The sequence below is a fragment of the Lynx rufus genome, unplaced genomic scaffold (genome assembly GCF_022079265.1).
Source record: "Lynx rufus isolate CCGP_SWC_20201006 ecotype Redwood Valley unplaced genomic scaffold, mLynRuf1.p SCAF_2, whole genome shotgun sequence".
In the NCBI taxonomy this organism is placed as follows: Eukaryota; Metazoa; Chordata; class Mammalia; order Carnivora; family Felidae; genus Lynx; species Lynx rufus.
In genome coordinates, this window is record NW_025814834.1 from 30,268,203 (window position 1) to 30,286,114 (window position 17,912).

The 17,912-nt window shown below is 49.0% G+C and overlaps 1 protein-coding gene across 5 annotated transcripts in view; it reads right to left on the reverse strand.

Annotated features, from left to right (window-relative positions):
* Positions 1 to 17,912, reverse strand: part of NRP2 (neuropilin 2) — a 116,497-nt gene that overhangs the window by 31,793 nt on the left and 66,792 nt on the right. For all 5 annotated transcript variants that reach the window (XM_047082172.1, XM_047082171.1, XM_047082170.1 and 2 more), the window contains exons 11-14: positions 16,805 to 16,921; positions 13,780 to 13,920; positions 2,123 to 2,385; positions 458 to 554 (exon numbers count right to left, since the gene is read on the reverse strand). In XM_047082172.1, the coding sequence (XP_046938128.1) occupies positions 458 to 554; positions 2,123 to 2,385; positions 13,780 to 13,920; positions 16,805 to 16,921 (618 nt within the window). The remainder of the gene's footprint in view (positions 1 to 457; positions 555 to 2,122; positions 2,386 to 13,779; positions 13,921 to 16,804; positions 16,922 to 17,912) is intronic.

The following is a 17,912-nucleotide window of genomic DNA, read 5'->3' on the forward strand; positions in this document are numbered from 1 at the left end:
GTAATTCATTCATGTAAGAAAACAACTTGGGTAATTGTGTTATCGCTCTGATATAACATATGTACTATTTTCTTTCACCAGTGAAGGCTTCCATTAAAAACATCAAACCTTTGCAGCATGTAATTCTGACTGGCAGTTGCTCTCAGCCTCTAGCATTTTCTTTGCTAAAAGCTGGAGTCTGACGATGGGGTCTTGGCACCCTGAGTCTCCATATACTTAATGCAGGTCTATTTCTGAATGGGAACAGGAGATAGAAGACTTCATCTCATTTATACCCCTCCCATCCTGAATGCAGCCTAAGATACAACTACATTCATACCTCACCTCCTGCACAGACTGTTGCTATTCTACCCCCTGGGTATCACTGGGTTTGAAAATGGTGTGATGCTTCCTCTTGTAGATCCCAGCCCTTGGTATCTTATTTGGAAGAGCCACAAAGAGACAGCTATTCACGTACCCATACAGTTCTCCAGTGGGACATCAGTGCTTATCCGAATGTCATCAATGGCAATTTCTCCCGAACGTCCTTTTCCTATGACTCCTTCAAACACAATCTAGAAGCCAGAAGAACAAGAGCCATGGTTAACTGAGCTGCTTGGAAATAGTGCAAAGATTTCCAATTCTCTGTTAACTGCAGCTTAAAGCGTGTGTGTGTGTGTGTGCGTGTGTGCGTTACTGTACCTGGTACACATCTGTTGACCACATGACTATGGTGCTTGAAATCTTAATTTAAAGAGTGGTTCAAATCAAACGTATATCTGAGAGGATTAAAAATATATATAACAAGGTGATGGACACTGTTGTCTAGTAATCAGAATGTAGAGATTAAAAGGACGAGAATCAGGACATGTTTACAGGAGGGTTGAAATGTCTCTAGCAATTTTGGAGGTTCCTTTCTCATGAATCTTTTAAATGCCCAATGCAAGTACTGTATTCGGAAACTCAGAGCACATAACAGGTGGGGGTAAGGTGAGAAATACAGCACTGGGCTTTGCCTTGGGGGTAACATTGTCTTAGGGCTCCACTATTACAACTAGGAGGGGAAGGATCTCTTCCTTCACCAACAGCTTACTGAACACCTACTATGTACCAGGCACAAGGACAGTCACAAAATCTAATAAGCCAGAGCCTCTGCCCAGAGAATCTCACCATCTGGCGGGGGAGACAAAAATGCAACCAGGCACTTACAACACGAAGCATTCAGGTTTCTAAACGGGAATGCAGTTAGGAGTGCGGCGGAACTCGGGATAGCTTGCAACCTCCAGGGCGACTGCAGGCGGCACACAGAGGCCCCTCTGCTCTGTGGTCTTCAATCCTCCCTCATTCCACCCTCCCGGGTTCTTTCCGCAAACTAGCACATGTCCTCTGGCAAGCCGAGCGAGCAGTTGGCTGCCTCACCAGCCATCTGTTGCTGCTTCTCGTCTGGGGAGGAGCAGGTTAATGCTTTGGCTGGTTCTCAGTCACCTCTTCCACAGTGTGTCTACTCCTACCCAAGCCTCAGCCACAGCTGTGCAGACCCATCTGTGCCTCAGTCTTTTGCTCTGTGGGGCAGAGATAATAGAACTCCGCTCCTGGAGCCACTGGGAGAGAAACTACTCATTTGGGAGTCTTTCTGGTCGGCTGGCCACTGAGTGCAAACAGCAATCCTCCCCTTCCCACGTTCACCCTGGGACAGGTCTGGCAGGATTTTCCCCTCTCCTTGGAGTGCGAGAGGGCTGGGCAGTCTCCTTCCCGTGTGTGTGTGTGTGTGTGTGTGTGTGTGTGTGTGTGTGTGTGTAGAGGTTGGTTCGTGTTGATTTCCCTGGCTTCTGTGTCCCTTTGTCAGCCTACCTGATAGCAATCTAAACTAAAATGGAGAGAAGAAACATTTGTTGGGAAGATTTTGGCAATATAAAAGGCAATAGGAGGAACAAAGAACCAAGTCTGGATGTGGAGATAGGCACGTTTTGAATAACAAATAAGAGTGTCATTCAGTTGCCATGGCAATGTGAGAAACACAATGAAAACAGCAGTGCTTAACCACGTTCCCTAATGATGAATGGGCACGGCCCTTTGAAATCCTGAAATACACATCACAAAGATTCCCTCGGATCTCTGCACCCACCTCCTGTCACCACCCTACCTGATACTCCATGTCATAGCTGGGCAGGATGATGCGCCCGTGTTTCCACTCGTTGCCCTGGTCCTCGCGGATAACCCAGAGGAGCTTGCTCTCCTGGCTGGCTTCGCGCACCACCTGCAGCGCCACCCCGCGGCCGCCCGTGGCTTGGTACTGGAACTCCATGCACACGGGGCTCCGGGGCAGGTGCACGGGAGGGCTGATGAGCCGCGCGTACTGGCCCTCTCTCCGGCCATCGCTCTGCAGCCGCAAGAAATTCCTGTCATCTGGGGGAAACAAACCCAGAGGTTCTTGGTAAACGCTTGGGAAAGAGACCAGTTTGCGGCTGTGGCCCCTCCCGGAGAAGCTGGGACCAGAGTTTAGGTGTCTTGTCGATTCATGCCTTTGTCCTCCAGGCCCCGTGTTTCTTTCTCAAGGTGCTTTCGGGGCTTGGCTGAGACGCCGCTTCCTTTTGAAGCCCCTTCTGGAGGCTCTATGTCAGGTTGGTCCTTCCTGCCTATTTCTCTGCGTCACCTTCTTTGCGCCTCTTTTACATACGGCACTCGGGGCGGTTGGCCTTGTGTCTTGGCTGATGGCATCTGCTCTAAGTCTCGTCTTCCTGAATTCTAAGATGCCAGGCCCATGTCTGATTCACCAGTGGCTTACCCAAAGGGCCAGTGTAGCCCAATGAACTACATTATAAGGGGCTGAGGTGGCTGCTGGGCTGGAAGATGATTCTAGCAGGTGGTTTATGCTTGAAGCCTTTGTCATCTCGGCTGGGCACTGTCCAAATGGAAGACATTGAAAACCGTCTGTCTCCACCAGGGCTACTAGACGGTGCCCGGACTCTAGGGAGTATTAGGAAGCCCGGTGTCAACTTCAAGCACAAGAAGCGATGCATGGCGGCTGCACAGGGATGAGTCAGGGACTCGACCCCCTACTCCCTTCCCTGTTCGGCTTGGGGAGGCCAGAGGTGGCCTTTTTCAGAGAGCCTGGCAAACAGAGCTCCAGCGAGAACAGGCACTGTCATTATCACTAATAAAGGCTATGTGTTTAATAGAGAAGATACGCATGATGGGAAATTAAGGTTTCGCCCGCGCAAATGTTTGGGGAAAGGGCCTTTCGGCGGATTAGTTTTCAACTACATCAGACACTGTGCAGAAGACTAAGTTCTTGTCGCCATTTGCAGACCTCACGCCCTGCAGATACAGGTGTGGGGGCCTGTATCTGCAAACCCACCTGGCACGGAAGCATTCTGGCCACTTGCACAGAAAACAGGCTGCGATTTGAGGAGACAGGCTCACTGCCTCCTTTTGGCCCTGAAACATCTTACGCTGAACACTTCTGCAAGATGGCAAGGGCACTCTCACACCACACAGCCAGCACCCCAGACACTTCAGGATCATGTTAATCTGAGACATGTGAACCCAGCTTTCCTATTCACCAGAGACTGTGAATATCCCAGGCTTGTCAGCAGGGGACAGGAGAGGACTCCAGAGCCTTGTATCAACAGGTTAGTCTCTGGACCGCTGGTTTGCTGTTACTACTCCTGCTGACATCGCGACTCTAGCAAGAATGAGCCTGTGACAGTCTTCTTATCCATGGCCCCAAACCAGCTCCTTCATTTGCCCCCCTAGCCATCTCCCTTCCTCCTTCCTGGCTCCCCTAAGTCCCCTCCAGTTAGATTCTCTGGGATTACTGCTCCAGAAGCTACCCTCCCCAGGGAAGTCAAATCAGACCAGTTTAGGATGCATAGTTGGGATTCCAGTTTGTCTCCTTAACCATCCAGAACCATGTCTGTCTAATACCCTCACAACATGAGACTTCTGCAAGGTCAAAGTCAGCGCAGATGGCTAGGCAGCTGCCTACACCAGAGAATTTTAAAGCTGGTGATCTGCCAAGGGAGGAGACATGGGCACTGCAAGCAGACACTCAAAGACCTTCCAAACCTAAGCTTCTCCGATCGGATCTCATTACGACTGCTATTAATGATAACAATTACAAGTCATACCTGCAGAATGCTTTGTGGATTCCAAAGCACGTCACATGGCATTATTTCATCTAACCCCATGCTAGATACTTGTGAGCCAGATCTTCTTAATCTCGCTTCGGACAGGATGATGCAAATGAGGCTCAGGAAGGTTCAAGTGACGTGTCCAAAGTAGGGGGTAGCAGAGCTGGACCTGACGTTAGGTTTTCCACCTGCTTGTGGTAGGTTCTTCCCTTCAGCTGCGCCCCAGGTACCTGCCCCGAGGCTGGGCAAACAGGCACGCTCTATTCAAGGCGGACTGGCTTCCCCACCCTGCACCCTGCTCCTGGACCTCCTTAGTGTCCCCCCTCGCTCCCCTAACACCCCACTTTTGCTAGTTCTCCTAACTCTTCTGGCACATTTCAACGAATGCTGCTTTTCTCTCCACAACTTGAGCGTTTGCTGACTGTACCACTAACCTTATCTTGTTTTTATTTTTTTATTATTTACTTATTACATTTTTTTTTAATGTTTGTCTTGGTGGGGGGGGAAGGGCATAAAGAGGGAGACACAGAATCGGAAGCAGGCTCCAGGCTCTGAGTTGGCAGCACAGAGCCCGACATGGGGCTCGAACCTACAAACCTCGAGATCATGACTTGAACTGAAGTCGGAAGCTTAACCGACTGAGCCCCCCAAGTGCCCCCGTTACCTTGTTTTTAAAAAGACTTGAGGCCATTATTCATGCATTTCAGCAGGGAACCGCCCACTAGCTTGTGCTGTAATTTAACTGATTCATGTGTGTCTTTCTCATCGCTCCGGTGAGATGATTAAGTCCCGGTCTTACACATATGAGGGTTAATACTGCTCCTTCTCCCTGACATACATATGCCACTACTCAAGAAAAGTTTGCTCCCAAGGATGAATGACAAGCACAGATAAAGAATGATATGAGTCTCTATATTCTCACAAGAGAAACAAGAAAATCCCACAGACCCAGACAACGTCTTCACAATTCCCTCCCACTCTCCCGAGCCAACAGCCCCTTTCAAAGGTGAGGTGCACTGACAATAATGGGATGACCTGTGGACACACCCTGGAGCCACCTGCGAGAAGCCCTCAAACGCTGCCATGCTCCAGTAATTTCCAAGCCCTGACTGTTTCTACCTCATATATAAAGAAAACCAGATTTCAGAGACTTATTATTCAGCCTTCTTCCTTCACAGTTTCACAAATAAGACCCACTTGCTGCTTGAAAATTGCTTGGCAGAAATACTGTCACTTGTGTGAATTTACATTCTTAAGCAGCAGGGGATTCATAGCATAATGGTTAGAATTTAGTAAGTAAAATGTGTGTGGAAGTGGAAAGAGCCGTGCTGGCTGGATTTTATCTGGGTCTGTTCTATTTACCCATCCTGTTGCTAAAACTTCAGGCACAATCAGGCCAAAGGTCTCACAGACTGCCGCACCCGGGACCGGGACCGGAGCTAGCCCCCTCCTCCCCTCCTCCCCCCCCCCACCCCCTCTCCCTCCACAATAAGACGATAATCGCTTCACATGATTTAAAGGACCATTGGAAGACCAGGGAGTTAATGCTGGTGGCGTGCTAAGCACGAGCAGCTGAAGGATCATAATTCAGCGCTGACATCTAAGCTAATCCACTAGTTTGCAGAATCTCAAGACAAGCAGGCCTCTGAATTTCACTTAGTTAAATCATTTGTGCCCCACTTGTCTGTTAAGTGCTGTGAGCTTGAGGGAAGAAAGATGATATGTAAATTTAAGGAATTAGCAGTAGACATCAGTCAGAGGGACACGGAGCTGCAAAACGTCCCTGCCTGTCACTGAGAGAGGGCTGATTAGAAGCAGGACATCACGGAGGAATAGCTCAGACCAGGAAGAGCCCAGGGAGGGGATAGGAAATGCACGGGCAAGAGAACTGACGTTCCCTGGGCACCTACTGTGTGCCAGATGGTGCAGCGGAAGCCTTGTCTGCCTTTTCTTATGTGGTCTTCCCTGTGCAGTCTACGTCTGTGAAACAAGTATTGTTTCCTCCATTTTCACCAGAAAGGAAACGGAAGCTCAGAGAATTGAAGTGATGTGTCCGAGACCACTGCTGGAGAGTGAAGTACTACATGAGCCCCGACTGAAGTGAGTAGAATTGCCAGGGCATGGCCTCTCATCTGGCTTGGAATCCTGGTCTAATGCTCACTAGTCTTTTAAAGCCTCAGTCTCCCCATCTGTAAAATGGATATAATAACAGCATTACTGGATAGGGGTGTGAGGAGGAGGAAATGGAACAAGCCATGCAAATGCCTTGTACAGTAACAGGGATATAGTAAGTGCTCAATAAATGTTAGGATCTTTGTCTCACGACACATACTGCCTGCTATACTTGCCCCCCATTTTTTTTCTTAAGAAAGAAAAAGGGTCACAAGAGCACCAATAACCTGGAAAGACCACTCCTAGACTCACAAGGAAGTATGGTTTGGCTCGAGGGCAGTGAAGATGCTCTCTGGATTGGCTGATCCATCCAACCCCGGCAACCAGCCAGCTCCTACTTGTGCATCATGTGCTGTTTACCGATGTCTTTCCTGTCAAGATATAGTAGATGAAATAAAGTACTACATGATTCTGGAATGAGAGTGGGACCTCAAGAGACGGTTTAGATTGGGTCAGCCTGGCTGCCCGGAGGAACCATGCTGTAAACATCCCTAGAACAGCTGTCCACCCTCTGCTTGAAATTCTCCAGAGAAGGAGATTCCATAGGCCACATCGGCAATGTGTTTTCTGGGTCACAACCCTAACTGTCAGGGACTTCTTAAATTCAGTTTTAGGTTTTCCTGCTGTCATTGAGACACATGTCCCCCTTCGATCCCTGATGGAGCACGGCCAATTTCTGTCCTCTAACTTGGAAACATTTTCACCCGTGAAGAATTCAGACCCCTAGTGTTCGCTTTCTCGGGAAACTCAATCCTTGCCTCTTTACATGTCCACTTTCCAAGCCTTTACTTGTGGTGGTAGGTCTATACCAACCCTCCTCTAAGCTAAGTGCTTCAGTGCTTTTAAGCCACGGCACCCATATATATGTTCTTCTAGAACATTCTAATTTATGGCCTGCCACTGACAAACATGGAGGAAGTTTTAAGCACACAGTGGCTGTTGATGACTGGATAGAGCAAGGGCTTGGCATGGTACGGGTGGGCCACTTTAGCGATTTACTTGGACTTCAAGGAAGAGCCCTGTGGATTGTAAAGAGGTCCCCAAACATGACAACTGACCAGCTAAGGGCCAGCTCTGCCTCCTGGAGGCCGTCTTCTTGTTCTTGTAGCTGATGGCAGTGCTGTCGGCAATGGATAGCTTCCAACAAAAAGACAATGGAAAGGAAATATGTTCACTCGCTGAAAGAGAGTGAAGAAATAATGTCCCAGAGACCCAATCCCTCTCCTCCTGGACCTGACATATTTGGGAGGCATTTTGCTAGGTTCTTGACTCAAAACATCTGTTGTTGTCCGCGATACAGGGGAAAATAATCACACGGGAATGAACAACAGGAGTTCAAAAGGGCAGAGAGGAAGTGCAGAGGACAGGGCCATTCAGGCATTTTAACCTGCTGCTGTCTCTCGAAAGGGTCTCCTGACGTTTCACCTGGCGATTTATGGCCGCATCTGGCTTCAGCTGCATAAGTGCTGGGTGAACATGTGACTGACTGTGTTTGGCCCGACAGCAATGGTATCGGTTGTGTCCACGCCTTACCAAACCCTGAAGTAAGTCGCCAGTCTGATCCTCCTGGCTATGGCAAAGCCAAACACACCATCTGTCCAACACACACATCTCCTGGCTAGCATCTTGCCCTCTTACCAGAACAACCATCTGAAAGAATATTTAGTGCTGCAGGAGATGTAATCTCTCTGTATAGGTCATGCTTAAAACATGAGTCAGCCCCTCAGCTGGCCTCCCAAGGTCCGTCTATCTCTGCTAAGGTCCTCAAATTAACAGCCAGTTAAGGGAAACATTGACTTTGCATGAACTCAGCAGGGTATCTTCAAGGTTTACAATTGACCATTTTGTGGACATTTGGGGTTTTAGGTCTGGTCTTTGCAGGAGTCTTCTTAGAGCTGGGTTTTTGTTTGTGTGTTTTTTAGTGTGTCAGCTTTCATGAAGGCTTTTCAATTGAGGCAGTCTTGTTATCATTCTGCCCTTCATTATCAATCTGCACACTGCTGCGGAACTCAACCAATCAGGACTTTCAGAAAAAAAGGAATAACAGCTTCTCTTTATTGCTGTCTGTTCTATAAAGTCAGAGATACTTTCCTTCCTGTTTTTCTTAAAGAAGCACCGCTATGCTTTCCTTTTCCAGTTGAAGTTATTCCTTGAATATTGGCTTTCTTTCAGCCAAGTTCTTCCTGGTCTTTAATTATCCATTGCAGTCTAAGCCTGAGAAGGTCCTGTGTCTGTATTTGCAGTGGCTGTGCCCCAGCCGAGCCCCATCGACCTTTTTTTGAAGGCAACTCAAGGTAATGCCAATGCAGCTTCTGGATTCTTCGCTACCATCGGTCCCACCTACCGGGGAGGTCTTTTGAGTTCAGAGAGAGTTGCTTTTTAATTCAGAGTCACTATTAGTTCCCTGTCAAATATCAAGCCCATCATGGGCAAGTTCACTCATCAATTCTTTCCCATAATTTCTCTGCAACCATCTACTCCCCCACACTTAATCTTCTCGTGTACATGTTCCCCAGGGAACTATAGTTCTGGTCCTCTGCTCTCATGGAGTTTATAAATGGCCCAATCTGCATCAACACAGCCCCATGATACGTTAACAACTTTACCCCTGACATTTGATGGAATAGCTACCATTAATAAAATTTGAATATTTCAGAACACTGTATTCCTTATTCTGTCTTGAGCTTACTTTTGAATCCAGAGTAAAGGTTCTGTTTTCTCAATCCAATAAACATATAAATGCGAGGCAGCCAAAGCTCTGTCTTACCATAATCGTGTACTGGTACAAATAGGCATGGCCTGTTTTCTTCCTCCCTCCCTCTCTTCCTTCCTTCCTCCCTCTCTCCCTCCCTCCCTCCCTTCCTTCCTCCCTCCCTCCCTCCCTCCCTTCTTTCCTTCCTTCCTTCCTTCCTTCCTCCCTCCCTCCCTCCCTTCTTTCCTTCCTTCCTTCCTTCCTTCCTTCCTTCCTTCCTTCCTTCCTTTCCTTCCTTCCCTCCCTCCTTCCCTTTCCTTCCTTCCCTCCCTCCTTCCCTTTCCTTCCTTCCCTCCCTCCTTCCCTTTCCTTCCTTCCTTTCCCTTCCCTTTCCTTGATTTTGCATACGCTCCACACCCAATAGAGCACCTGAACCCACAACCCTGAGACCAAGAGTCTCTTGCTCTACCAACTGAGCCAGCCAGGCTCTCCTGTATATTTTCATTATATCACTTCCATGATTTGAAGCTACTGAAATAAAGAAATACTGTAACCATACTTCATGAGGTCAACAAATGCATAGAAGAACACACATTTAGGGACACCAGACACTTAATACTTAAGGATTCTGAAGCTAACATGGTACCCTCTTTCTCTAGTCTTCTTGTCCCATTCCTGACAATAATGGTGATAATAGTAATAATAACAACTATTGTTACTATTATCGGCATTCCTTAGTATTTACTTTTTTTGGTCCAATGAAACAGTTCCCACACTATCTAATGCTATGCTATCTGCTTGCTTTCTCTACTATGGTTGTTCACTGAGGTCGAATGGCTCAGTGACAAAAATAGCTGCCACTGGACACTCTCACTAAGGGACCGTAGAGAAGCCACATCCACCTAATTACTTGCTTCTTGGTTTACAATGTGATCGGTTCCCCTCATGGGGAAGCAGGGTCAGCAAGGACCCCAGAGGTCACACATACGTCGATGCCAAAAGATGCCTGAGCTGTCTAACCAAGACAATTCTGCGACGATGGCCACGTTTTACATCTGTGCTGTTCAGTATATCATGGCCACCAGGGCCCTGAAATGAGGAACTGAAATTTCAGCTGTATATAACTGTAATTAACTAAAGTGGAAATAGCTACTTGCAGCTCTAGACATGTGAGCTCACCATATTGTCTCAGAGTTTTTACCTTGTTCCTTAAAGACCTGATCATTCTCGACACTGGGTTGATGATCATCGCACTTGAGAATGTCTGTAGAAACTACTACAGCTCCCACTAGGGAAGGCATTTTCTGTGTCGTAGCTACACAGAAAAGACAAAGTGGCTTCTCAGAGGACATCGGACCGGTTCCTCTACAACCACCAGGGGTCACTGGATTCGGGACAGGGTTCCCCAGGGGCTGGTGTGAGCACAGCCCAGGCTTCCAAGCCACAAGCAAAGATCTCAAAGAAGGAATTCTGAGTGGCTTGAAAGATCATCTTGAAAAACAAAAACAGTGGCATGAAACCAGTGGGTGTCTTGTCAGCCTTAAGCAACTATTACCACTGGCCAAAAGAACAGAACTAATTGCTGACTTAAAAGGAAAAGAAAAAAAAAAAGGCAAAACAAAACTTGAGAAAAGAACTAATTCAGAAAATATCTAAGGAATGTAAATAGTTTCCACAGACACTTCTAATCAAACAGGCTGCATGTGATATTTCAACATGGCTATTTCTTCTTCCTTTTCTCTCTCCTTGTCTATCCTAATGCCCCCTCTATACTTGATGGAGACGCCTCCTTTCTTACATGCAATTACTTTTGTTTATCTACCCAATAAGCGGGTAAAACATTTGGCACACTTCTCCTAAAGAGCATCTCCTCTTTGTGGAGTGGCGAAGTGTGGGGGACACAGGGCTTTTGGGTTTGACTGGGAAGGTCCAGCATTTGCCCTGTCCCTGGTCAGCACAGCTGTTTCCTCTCTCCCAACTGCTCCCCTCGGGGCCCCATTTTTTTCTTTTTTTGAAGAAAGGACCACCCTGAACAGAAAGGGCTTTCTATCCTTCCCTGCTTAAAGCCCCATATCGAGTTTTGTAAGGAGAAGGAAAATGGGAAACACAGCAGACGACTTTTAAAATCATCAGAGGATAGAAAGAAGGGTTCTGAAAAGAATGTCACGGTTTTGTTTTCTGGAGACAGGTTACAAGTGCCACTTTTTCAAACTTCAGGGGTTCCTCTGGAAGAGGGAAATAATTATTTTCCTTCTCAATATCTTAAGGGAAAAACAACATTAGATCTAGCAGTTCCTTATGGCCCTAATTTTCTTTCTGTCCCCATCCATCCAGCCAACGGTTGGAATTCTGCCCGCGCTTTGCGAGCTTGCTCTGAAAAGCCCTCCCAAACTGCAGGGTGGAATGAATCAACTGGAATGAGGACAAGAACTAGAATTTCCAACCAGTAGCCAGGGCAGTGGAGGGGTCACTCAGGTGAGGGTGAGACCCGCAGCAGGGGGAGGAGGCCAAGGTGAACGGGCAGAGGGACAGAAGGACAGAGGTCAAGGCCAGGCTCAAATGAAGAGTAACTGAAGCTCTCCCAGAAGTGGCACTTGCTAATTGGTGGCCTTGTGGCCTGGACAGGGCTGGCCTCAGACATTCTTAGAGAAAGTCTGCTCAGAAGACGGCAAGGGAGGAGGCCAAATTTTTAGGGAGAATCTGAAGAGGGATGTTGAGTAAGAGCCAGTAAATCTCCCCATGCTGTGCCATCTACATCCGTTCTTTCAGAGCGCCTCTGCCCAGCTGCCCCCTTGTACACACCTCACACGATGTGCGTGCACACGCACGGCACTCATGCATACGAACCACAAACACACTCAAATGCAAACACACACACATTCGCATGCAAACACACGTGTATACATAGTCACAAACACCTACGCATAAATCGCATGACATTTGCACACACACACACAAAACCCACAAACACCCTGAGAGAGAAACACATATGCAAACACATACATACCGACATCACCCACAAGTACACACTATGCGTGCATACACTCATGCATACCCCACAAACCTTCCTTATGTTGGGATGAAAAGTGGAGGTTGGGAAAAACAACCAATTAATTGGGCCAAGTCTCAAAGGAGAGGAAATGAAATGAAAAATCCAGGCTGGGTTATAAAAATAAGTATTTTTTTTTTCCAGCGTGCAGGAGGCTCATTATACTAATTAAACATTATTGCAGTGAACGAGAGGGGGGGGTGATTAAGGCTGGGATGAGGGTGAGTACTCTCTCCCGTTGCCCGAGGCCGTGGTGATCTTCAGGTATTAATCTCTCCAAGCACTCAAATGCTGAAGAGACAAACACTTGAAATATGAAAATGTTTTTCTCCAGAGCAGACACTGTGACCCTCCAGGAAAGCAAGTGCAGGCTGTGTTGGGAGGCCGGCCCGCAGAGCTCTCCTGGCGTCTGTCCCACTGCTGTCCCCTGGGGGACAGGGGACGCGACCAGTCCTTGGGGTTGACGGGCTGCAGAGCAGCTCTGGGGAGCCCTGTAGAAGGCGAGGCCCCTTCCTCCCTTTATTCTCTAGTCAGGCAACATTTGATGTACTAATTTCCAGAATTAACCCCTTTCCTCTCAAAAGCTTATGGGGCCCCAAGGTCCAGGCCAGGGGTGCAGAAAAAATGGAAACTGAACAAGCGGTGTGCGGGAGCCAACGTGTGCTGGCTTGCGAGAGCAGACTGTTACAATTTCCAGAATTTTGCAAGGCAGGTGGTAAACGCAGTCATTATTAAAAATTAAATTACATAAAGTTACCATTAAATAAATTATATTGAAAATGAAAGGCCATACATTCTCAAGACTCAACGCTTCCTAATGATTTTAATACCTTTTATCAGTATCAATGCTCCTGACGTCATTCATATCTATTCTAGCCGTCTGATGGCGAAAAACGATGTTGTGTAGTTACTGTGCTTCCCAGCCCTGCCCCGATCATGTCCTGTTGGCAGCTCAGCCACAGGAGGCGTCTTTATGCCCCCGAAAGTTGCACACGTTACAAAGCAGGGTTTTTCTTTTTCCTCAGAGTTGGTGGTGAAACCCTGACCCGAACGCCACTGTAAAAGCACGCTGCGGTGCAGAGGGTAGACGACCCTTGATTCTATGGGCTTCTAGGAGGGCTACAGGCAAGCCCTCTCTGGCCACCGTGCCAAGAGGGGCTGCCAAAACCTGGCTCTGAAAGAGCGGCTGGACGATAGTTCAAGGACAGGCGTCAACACGCTCCTGGAGGCTGAGCGCCAGGCCACTCTACTAGACCCCCTGGGTGTGGCAGCATTTCGGACCCTCAGCTTGGTTTGCTGCTGAAGCGATGATACCCTCGGAGAAGTATCAGCCAGGCTTGAGGCCAGGGTTTGCTAAGGAGGCATTTGAGGAACAACAGGCGGCTTGGTGTTGACAAGAGGCTCTGCTGTGTCAGCCGTGAGCGCTGGCTATGGAGACAGGGAGGCACTGACTCATCCCGTCTCCTAAAACCTCCCAACTGCCCTTTCTTTCTTCCTTTCCTTTCTTTTCTCTTGGCCTCTCTTGCTCCCTCTCAGCTTCCAGGCTGCACTGTAATCACAAGACGGGGCTAGAAACCGCCAGCCAGCTATGGTGTAGGGTGACGTTGCAAGCAAGGACTGTGGTGGTTTGTGGGCGCAGAGCAGAGGATTGCTCTGTGGTGGGGAGTTACGAAGCTTGCCGGGGAACCTGGGGCTGGGAGACGTGGAGCAGGCTCCCCTTACCTCCTTCACCGCTGAGTCTCTAGCCGGCTTACCTGGAAACGTCCGGTCGTGTGGGCTGGAGCTGCTGGCCCAGGTACTCCTGAGCCACTTGGCATGGTCGTACATCCAACCGCAGGGCTCCTCGGGGAAATCAAAGTTGCAATTGAATCCTGAAGGGAGCTGCAGATCTTTGTCTGAAAGTGGGGGGAAAATAACCCAAAGAAGGCAAATGAAATGGGTTCGGACAACAGCCACAGTGGTGCCATTGAAAGGGCTGGCAAGGCCTAAGTGGAGGGCAGAGAAAGAAGCGGCTCCCTTTGCTTATTCATTTAACTCATCTTGGCGATCGTTGGCTTTCGGGTCAGCCTTTGGTCTCATCCTTCCCAGGCATGAAAGCCAAGTCTGCCAGTGGTTCCCAGAGTAAGCAATTATAAATGAGGCCACCAAATGGCTTCGGGCTCTAATCAGGCTCTTCTGTCCACCTCAGAGAGCAGACAAATGTGAAAATTGCTGTTCCCTAAGTGCCAATGAAGAATGTCTCCCCGGTGCCTCAGTGGAAGGCTGGTTCCTGCCAACCTGGCTCTCAGAAGTGACGGGGCAGCCCATTAACATCCAGAGAGGCTGAAATGCCGGGGAGGTGCTGGCCAGGGCGGAGAAAGTGGGCTCAGAAACAAGGAAGTCTTTCACCTCCTGTGATAGGTCTTTTGTTCCAGAACACAGGGTCAGCCCGGCATCCCCGTGGGGTGCCAAGGCCAGGTAGGTGATTTGGCGTGTTAGGGCAGAATGAGGGGGCCAGACCAGCCGGCTGCCTAGCTCAGCACTGACCGGCAGAAAACATAATTCCGCACGGCACTGAGAGCCCACAGGCCAAGATCCCAGGGCACTAGGGAATGCTTTCCTCGTGGACATGTCCAAAGTGACCGTGCCGTGGCCTGTCCCGTCTGCTTCGTTGTTCACCTGTCTAAGCTCCCACTCAGCTCTAAAAGCCTCGTGTAAGCTGGTGCCAGATGCGTGATTGAGCGGGGGCGGGTGTGGAGGTGGGGGAGAGAGGAAACGGGAATCCAAATGTGGAGGCTTGCCGGCGGCCGTGGCCATAGAGACAGCGGAAAAGTGCTGGCTGATGCTAGCAGCGGGGAGGAAGCAGGGTCTTTGGCCTTCTCACTTCCCTTCTCAGGGTTCCCAGAGAGGAATTTCCGCGGGGAAGGCCTCGAATGCAGGTTAGGAAGTCTAAAGGGAACAACAGATGGGTGGGAACAAATTGCTCACACCATGGGGGCGAGGAAGGCCCACCTCTGAGGGGAAGGGACTGCCACCAGGCTCCCGTTGGGCCGCCCCTTCCCAAGACACAATACTACACACGTTTGCCTGCCCTCAGCCAAAGTCAGCTTGACTTGAGAGGAAACACATGGAGTCTATTACAGAAGCATCAACCTGTGGCTTGGAAAAGTCAGCCCTTAGCCCTCACCCCCCTTCTCCCAACAATTTCTGAATTTCTATTTTTCCGTTAAAAAATATGGAGTAATTCAATATACCATAATTCCTCTCTAATGTTTACACACATACTGTAGCTCAGGAACCAAATTCCACAAAAAGACCTTTTGCAAAAAAAAAAAAAAAAAAAAGAAAAAGAAAAAGAAAAGAAAGAGAGAAAAGGGAGGAACCATCAAAGAAAGCTAAAATGAAACAAACCACTATCAACGGGAAAATTATACGAAACTGCTGAAAGTCTGCGGCAGAACTCTGACATTTCCCTTTGGATTGCCACTTGGATAGAGCCCCGTCCTCCTGCCCTCCACCAAAGCTAACTCTGCTGATCCCATGCTGTATATTAACTCCCTGTGCATTCCACTGTGAGCTCTCCAACTATCTGAAACACGCCTCGGAAGATTCTCCGAGTCTCTTTCTCCTCTTCACACAACAAAAACAAGTTCATTAAAATGTCAGAATCCTGTATTCAACTAACCCTGACCAAGAGCGTCCCCGCGCCCACACGATATACAAAAGCACATTCCTAAAAGCATATGCGTTAAATTATCATTTTTCAGTCACACAACTTCAGCATTTATTTTTGGCTTCCCGCCCATTCTGCTTTGCAGTCACTGTCTGGAGCCGTCCACTCCATCAGTGCGACCGCTCACACCGCAGTGGCCGGTGTGATGGCCTCGGCAGGTTGTGCCATCCACCTACTGGGTGGGGGCTACATTGTGTGCCTCTGCCACTCCCCAAGTCCCTCCACTGGTCTTCTCTCATCTCATTTAATGAAGGTTTAATAGTGATCAGTAATGTACTGTAAATGGAGGCTGGCAAGCATTACATTCTAGCCAGAAACGCCAGGTGTTCCGAAATTTGTGGTTTGTTGGGAATGTCCTCACACTCGGTAAGGTGATGTTCTTTTGGGCTCTGCCAATTAGTGTTTTTATGTCACTCGGATGTGTTTACAAGATGAGAAAGGAGGTGACGCAGGGTGCCCAGGTGAAGACGCTGATCCGGAACCAGGAGGCCCTGTGATCTGAAGGAAGGGTTGAGGTGCCTTTGCCCATTCCTGCCTCTGTCACTGACCTGGGCTCACCCCATGGAGGATGGGATGTGCCATTTGATGGAGCCATGGTTATTACGCTTTCTCAGTCGGCAGTGTGCAAAGACACAGCGAAATTCGGTCGAGGAGTGGTTAACTGCTGTGTTAACCTGACCGCTGTGCTCCACAGACCGAGTCAGCCAGACGACCGTCAGATCTTCACCTGACTGGACGGTGGAGTCACAGCTCAGTAGCAAAAGGCCAAGGATTCTAAGGCCAAGTGAGGGCTGGAAAGGGAGCCTTCTCAAAGCAGGGGTGGGGGGTCCTCCCTGGATGGACTCTTACGTCAGCTGATGACCACTGGGTTCCCACATATAGGCTGCACCGCTTGTTCCAATATCTGAGTGTTTCCAGAGCGATTGTAAATGGCCTCTGACCTCACACACCTCCCTGACCTCTGACCATGGGACACCCAGGTCCCTGCCCCAGCCACAGACCAGCGGCCTCTGACTGTTAGCACCTTGCCATCCCGGATGAACCATGACTCTGATCCCAATTCTCACCGTCTTCGAAGCTGCAGTTCTCCCCACACTCCGTGACCTCTTCATCGATGGGATATGGGGTGGTGGTCTCTTCACTCTTCACGGTGGGTCCCAGTGTCTCTACTGTGGGCTTCGAGTCTGCGTAATGGCAAAGAAAGGGGAATGAACACTGTGTATGGCAGTCTGCATTGAAACCCAGCAGGAGGAAGATGCCCCAAACTAAGTTTCCTTTTTATGTATTTATTTTTATTTTTTGAGAGAGAGTGAGAGAGAGAGAGAGAGAGAGTGCGTGCGCATATGAACACGCTGGGGCAGGGCAGAGGGAGAGAAAGAGAAAGAGGGAGGGAGGAAGAGAGAGAGATAACCTTAAGCAGGCTCCATGCCCAGCGAGGAGGACAATGTGGGGCTCCATCTCAAGACCCTGGGATCATGACCTCAGCCAAAATCAAAAGTCAAATGCCTAACCAACTGAGCCACCCAGGTGCCCCTAAGTGTGGGCTTATAGGAGGAAGAAAGGATAACTACTAATGATGGACACACACACACACACACACACACACACACTGCTCCGGAGTCACCTCTGTGCACTATCAACAAGTTAGGAGCATTGTCTTTGTTGAGTGAGAACGGTCCCAAGCTGCAGAAACAGCCACGACAGAGGCATGGACACAAATCCGTGCTCTTTACTCCACAGCAGAGCTCCTGGAGCCGGCATGAGAGGCCACGTGGGGCCATGGTGGACGTGGGTGAAGCTGACCCCGAGGCAGGCTAACGCGTGCTCTGGGTGCTCTGTCTATGACAGAAGCGTGGGTGATACGCACGTGCACGAAATGAACGGTGTCCCCCTAAATGAACGGTGTCCCTCTAAAAACAGTTTTGAGAAAATCCCGGTGTTTCATGAAATGAGCTTCCTGTGCACTGCCTCTCGGTGGCTCCTGACGTGCCTTCCCGCCCGACTCACCCCTGCTTTTACGTGGAAGGGATGTTCTCTTTTCAATCTTCTCTGACTCACACAGAACGTTTATGGAACCCAAGCTAACTGACCGATGCGGCCCACCTATAACAAGATAATCAGAAGCACAATAGCAAAGCCAAGAGCCAAGCCAGACAGCTGGGGAGGTGTAACTCC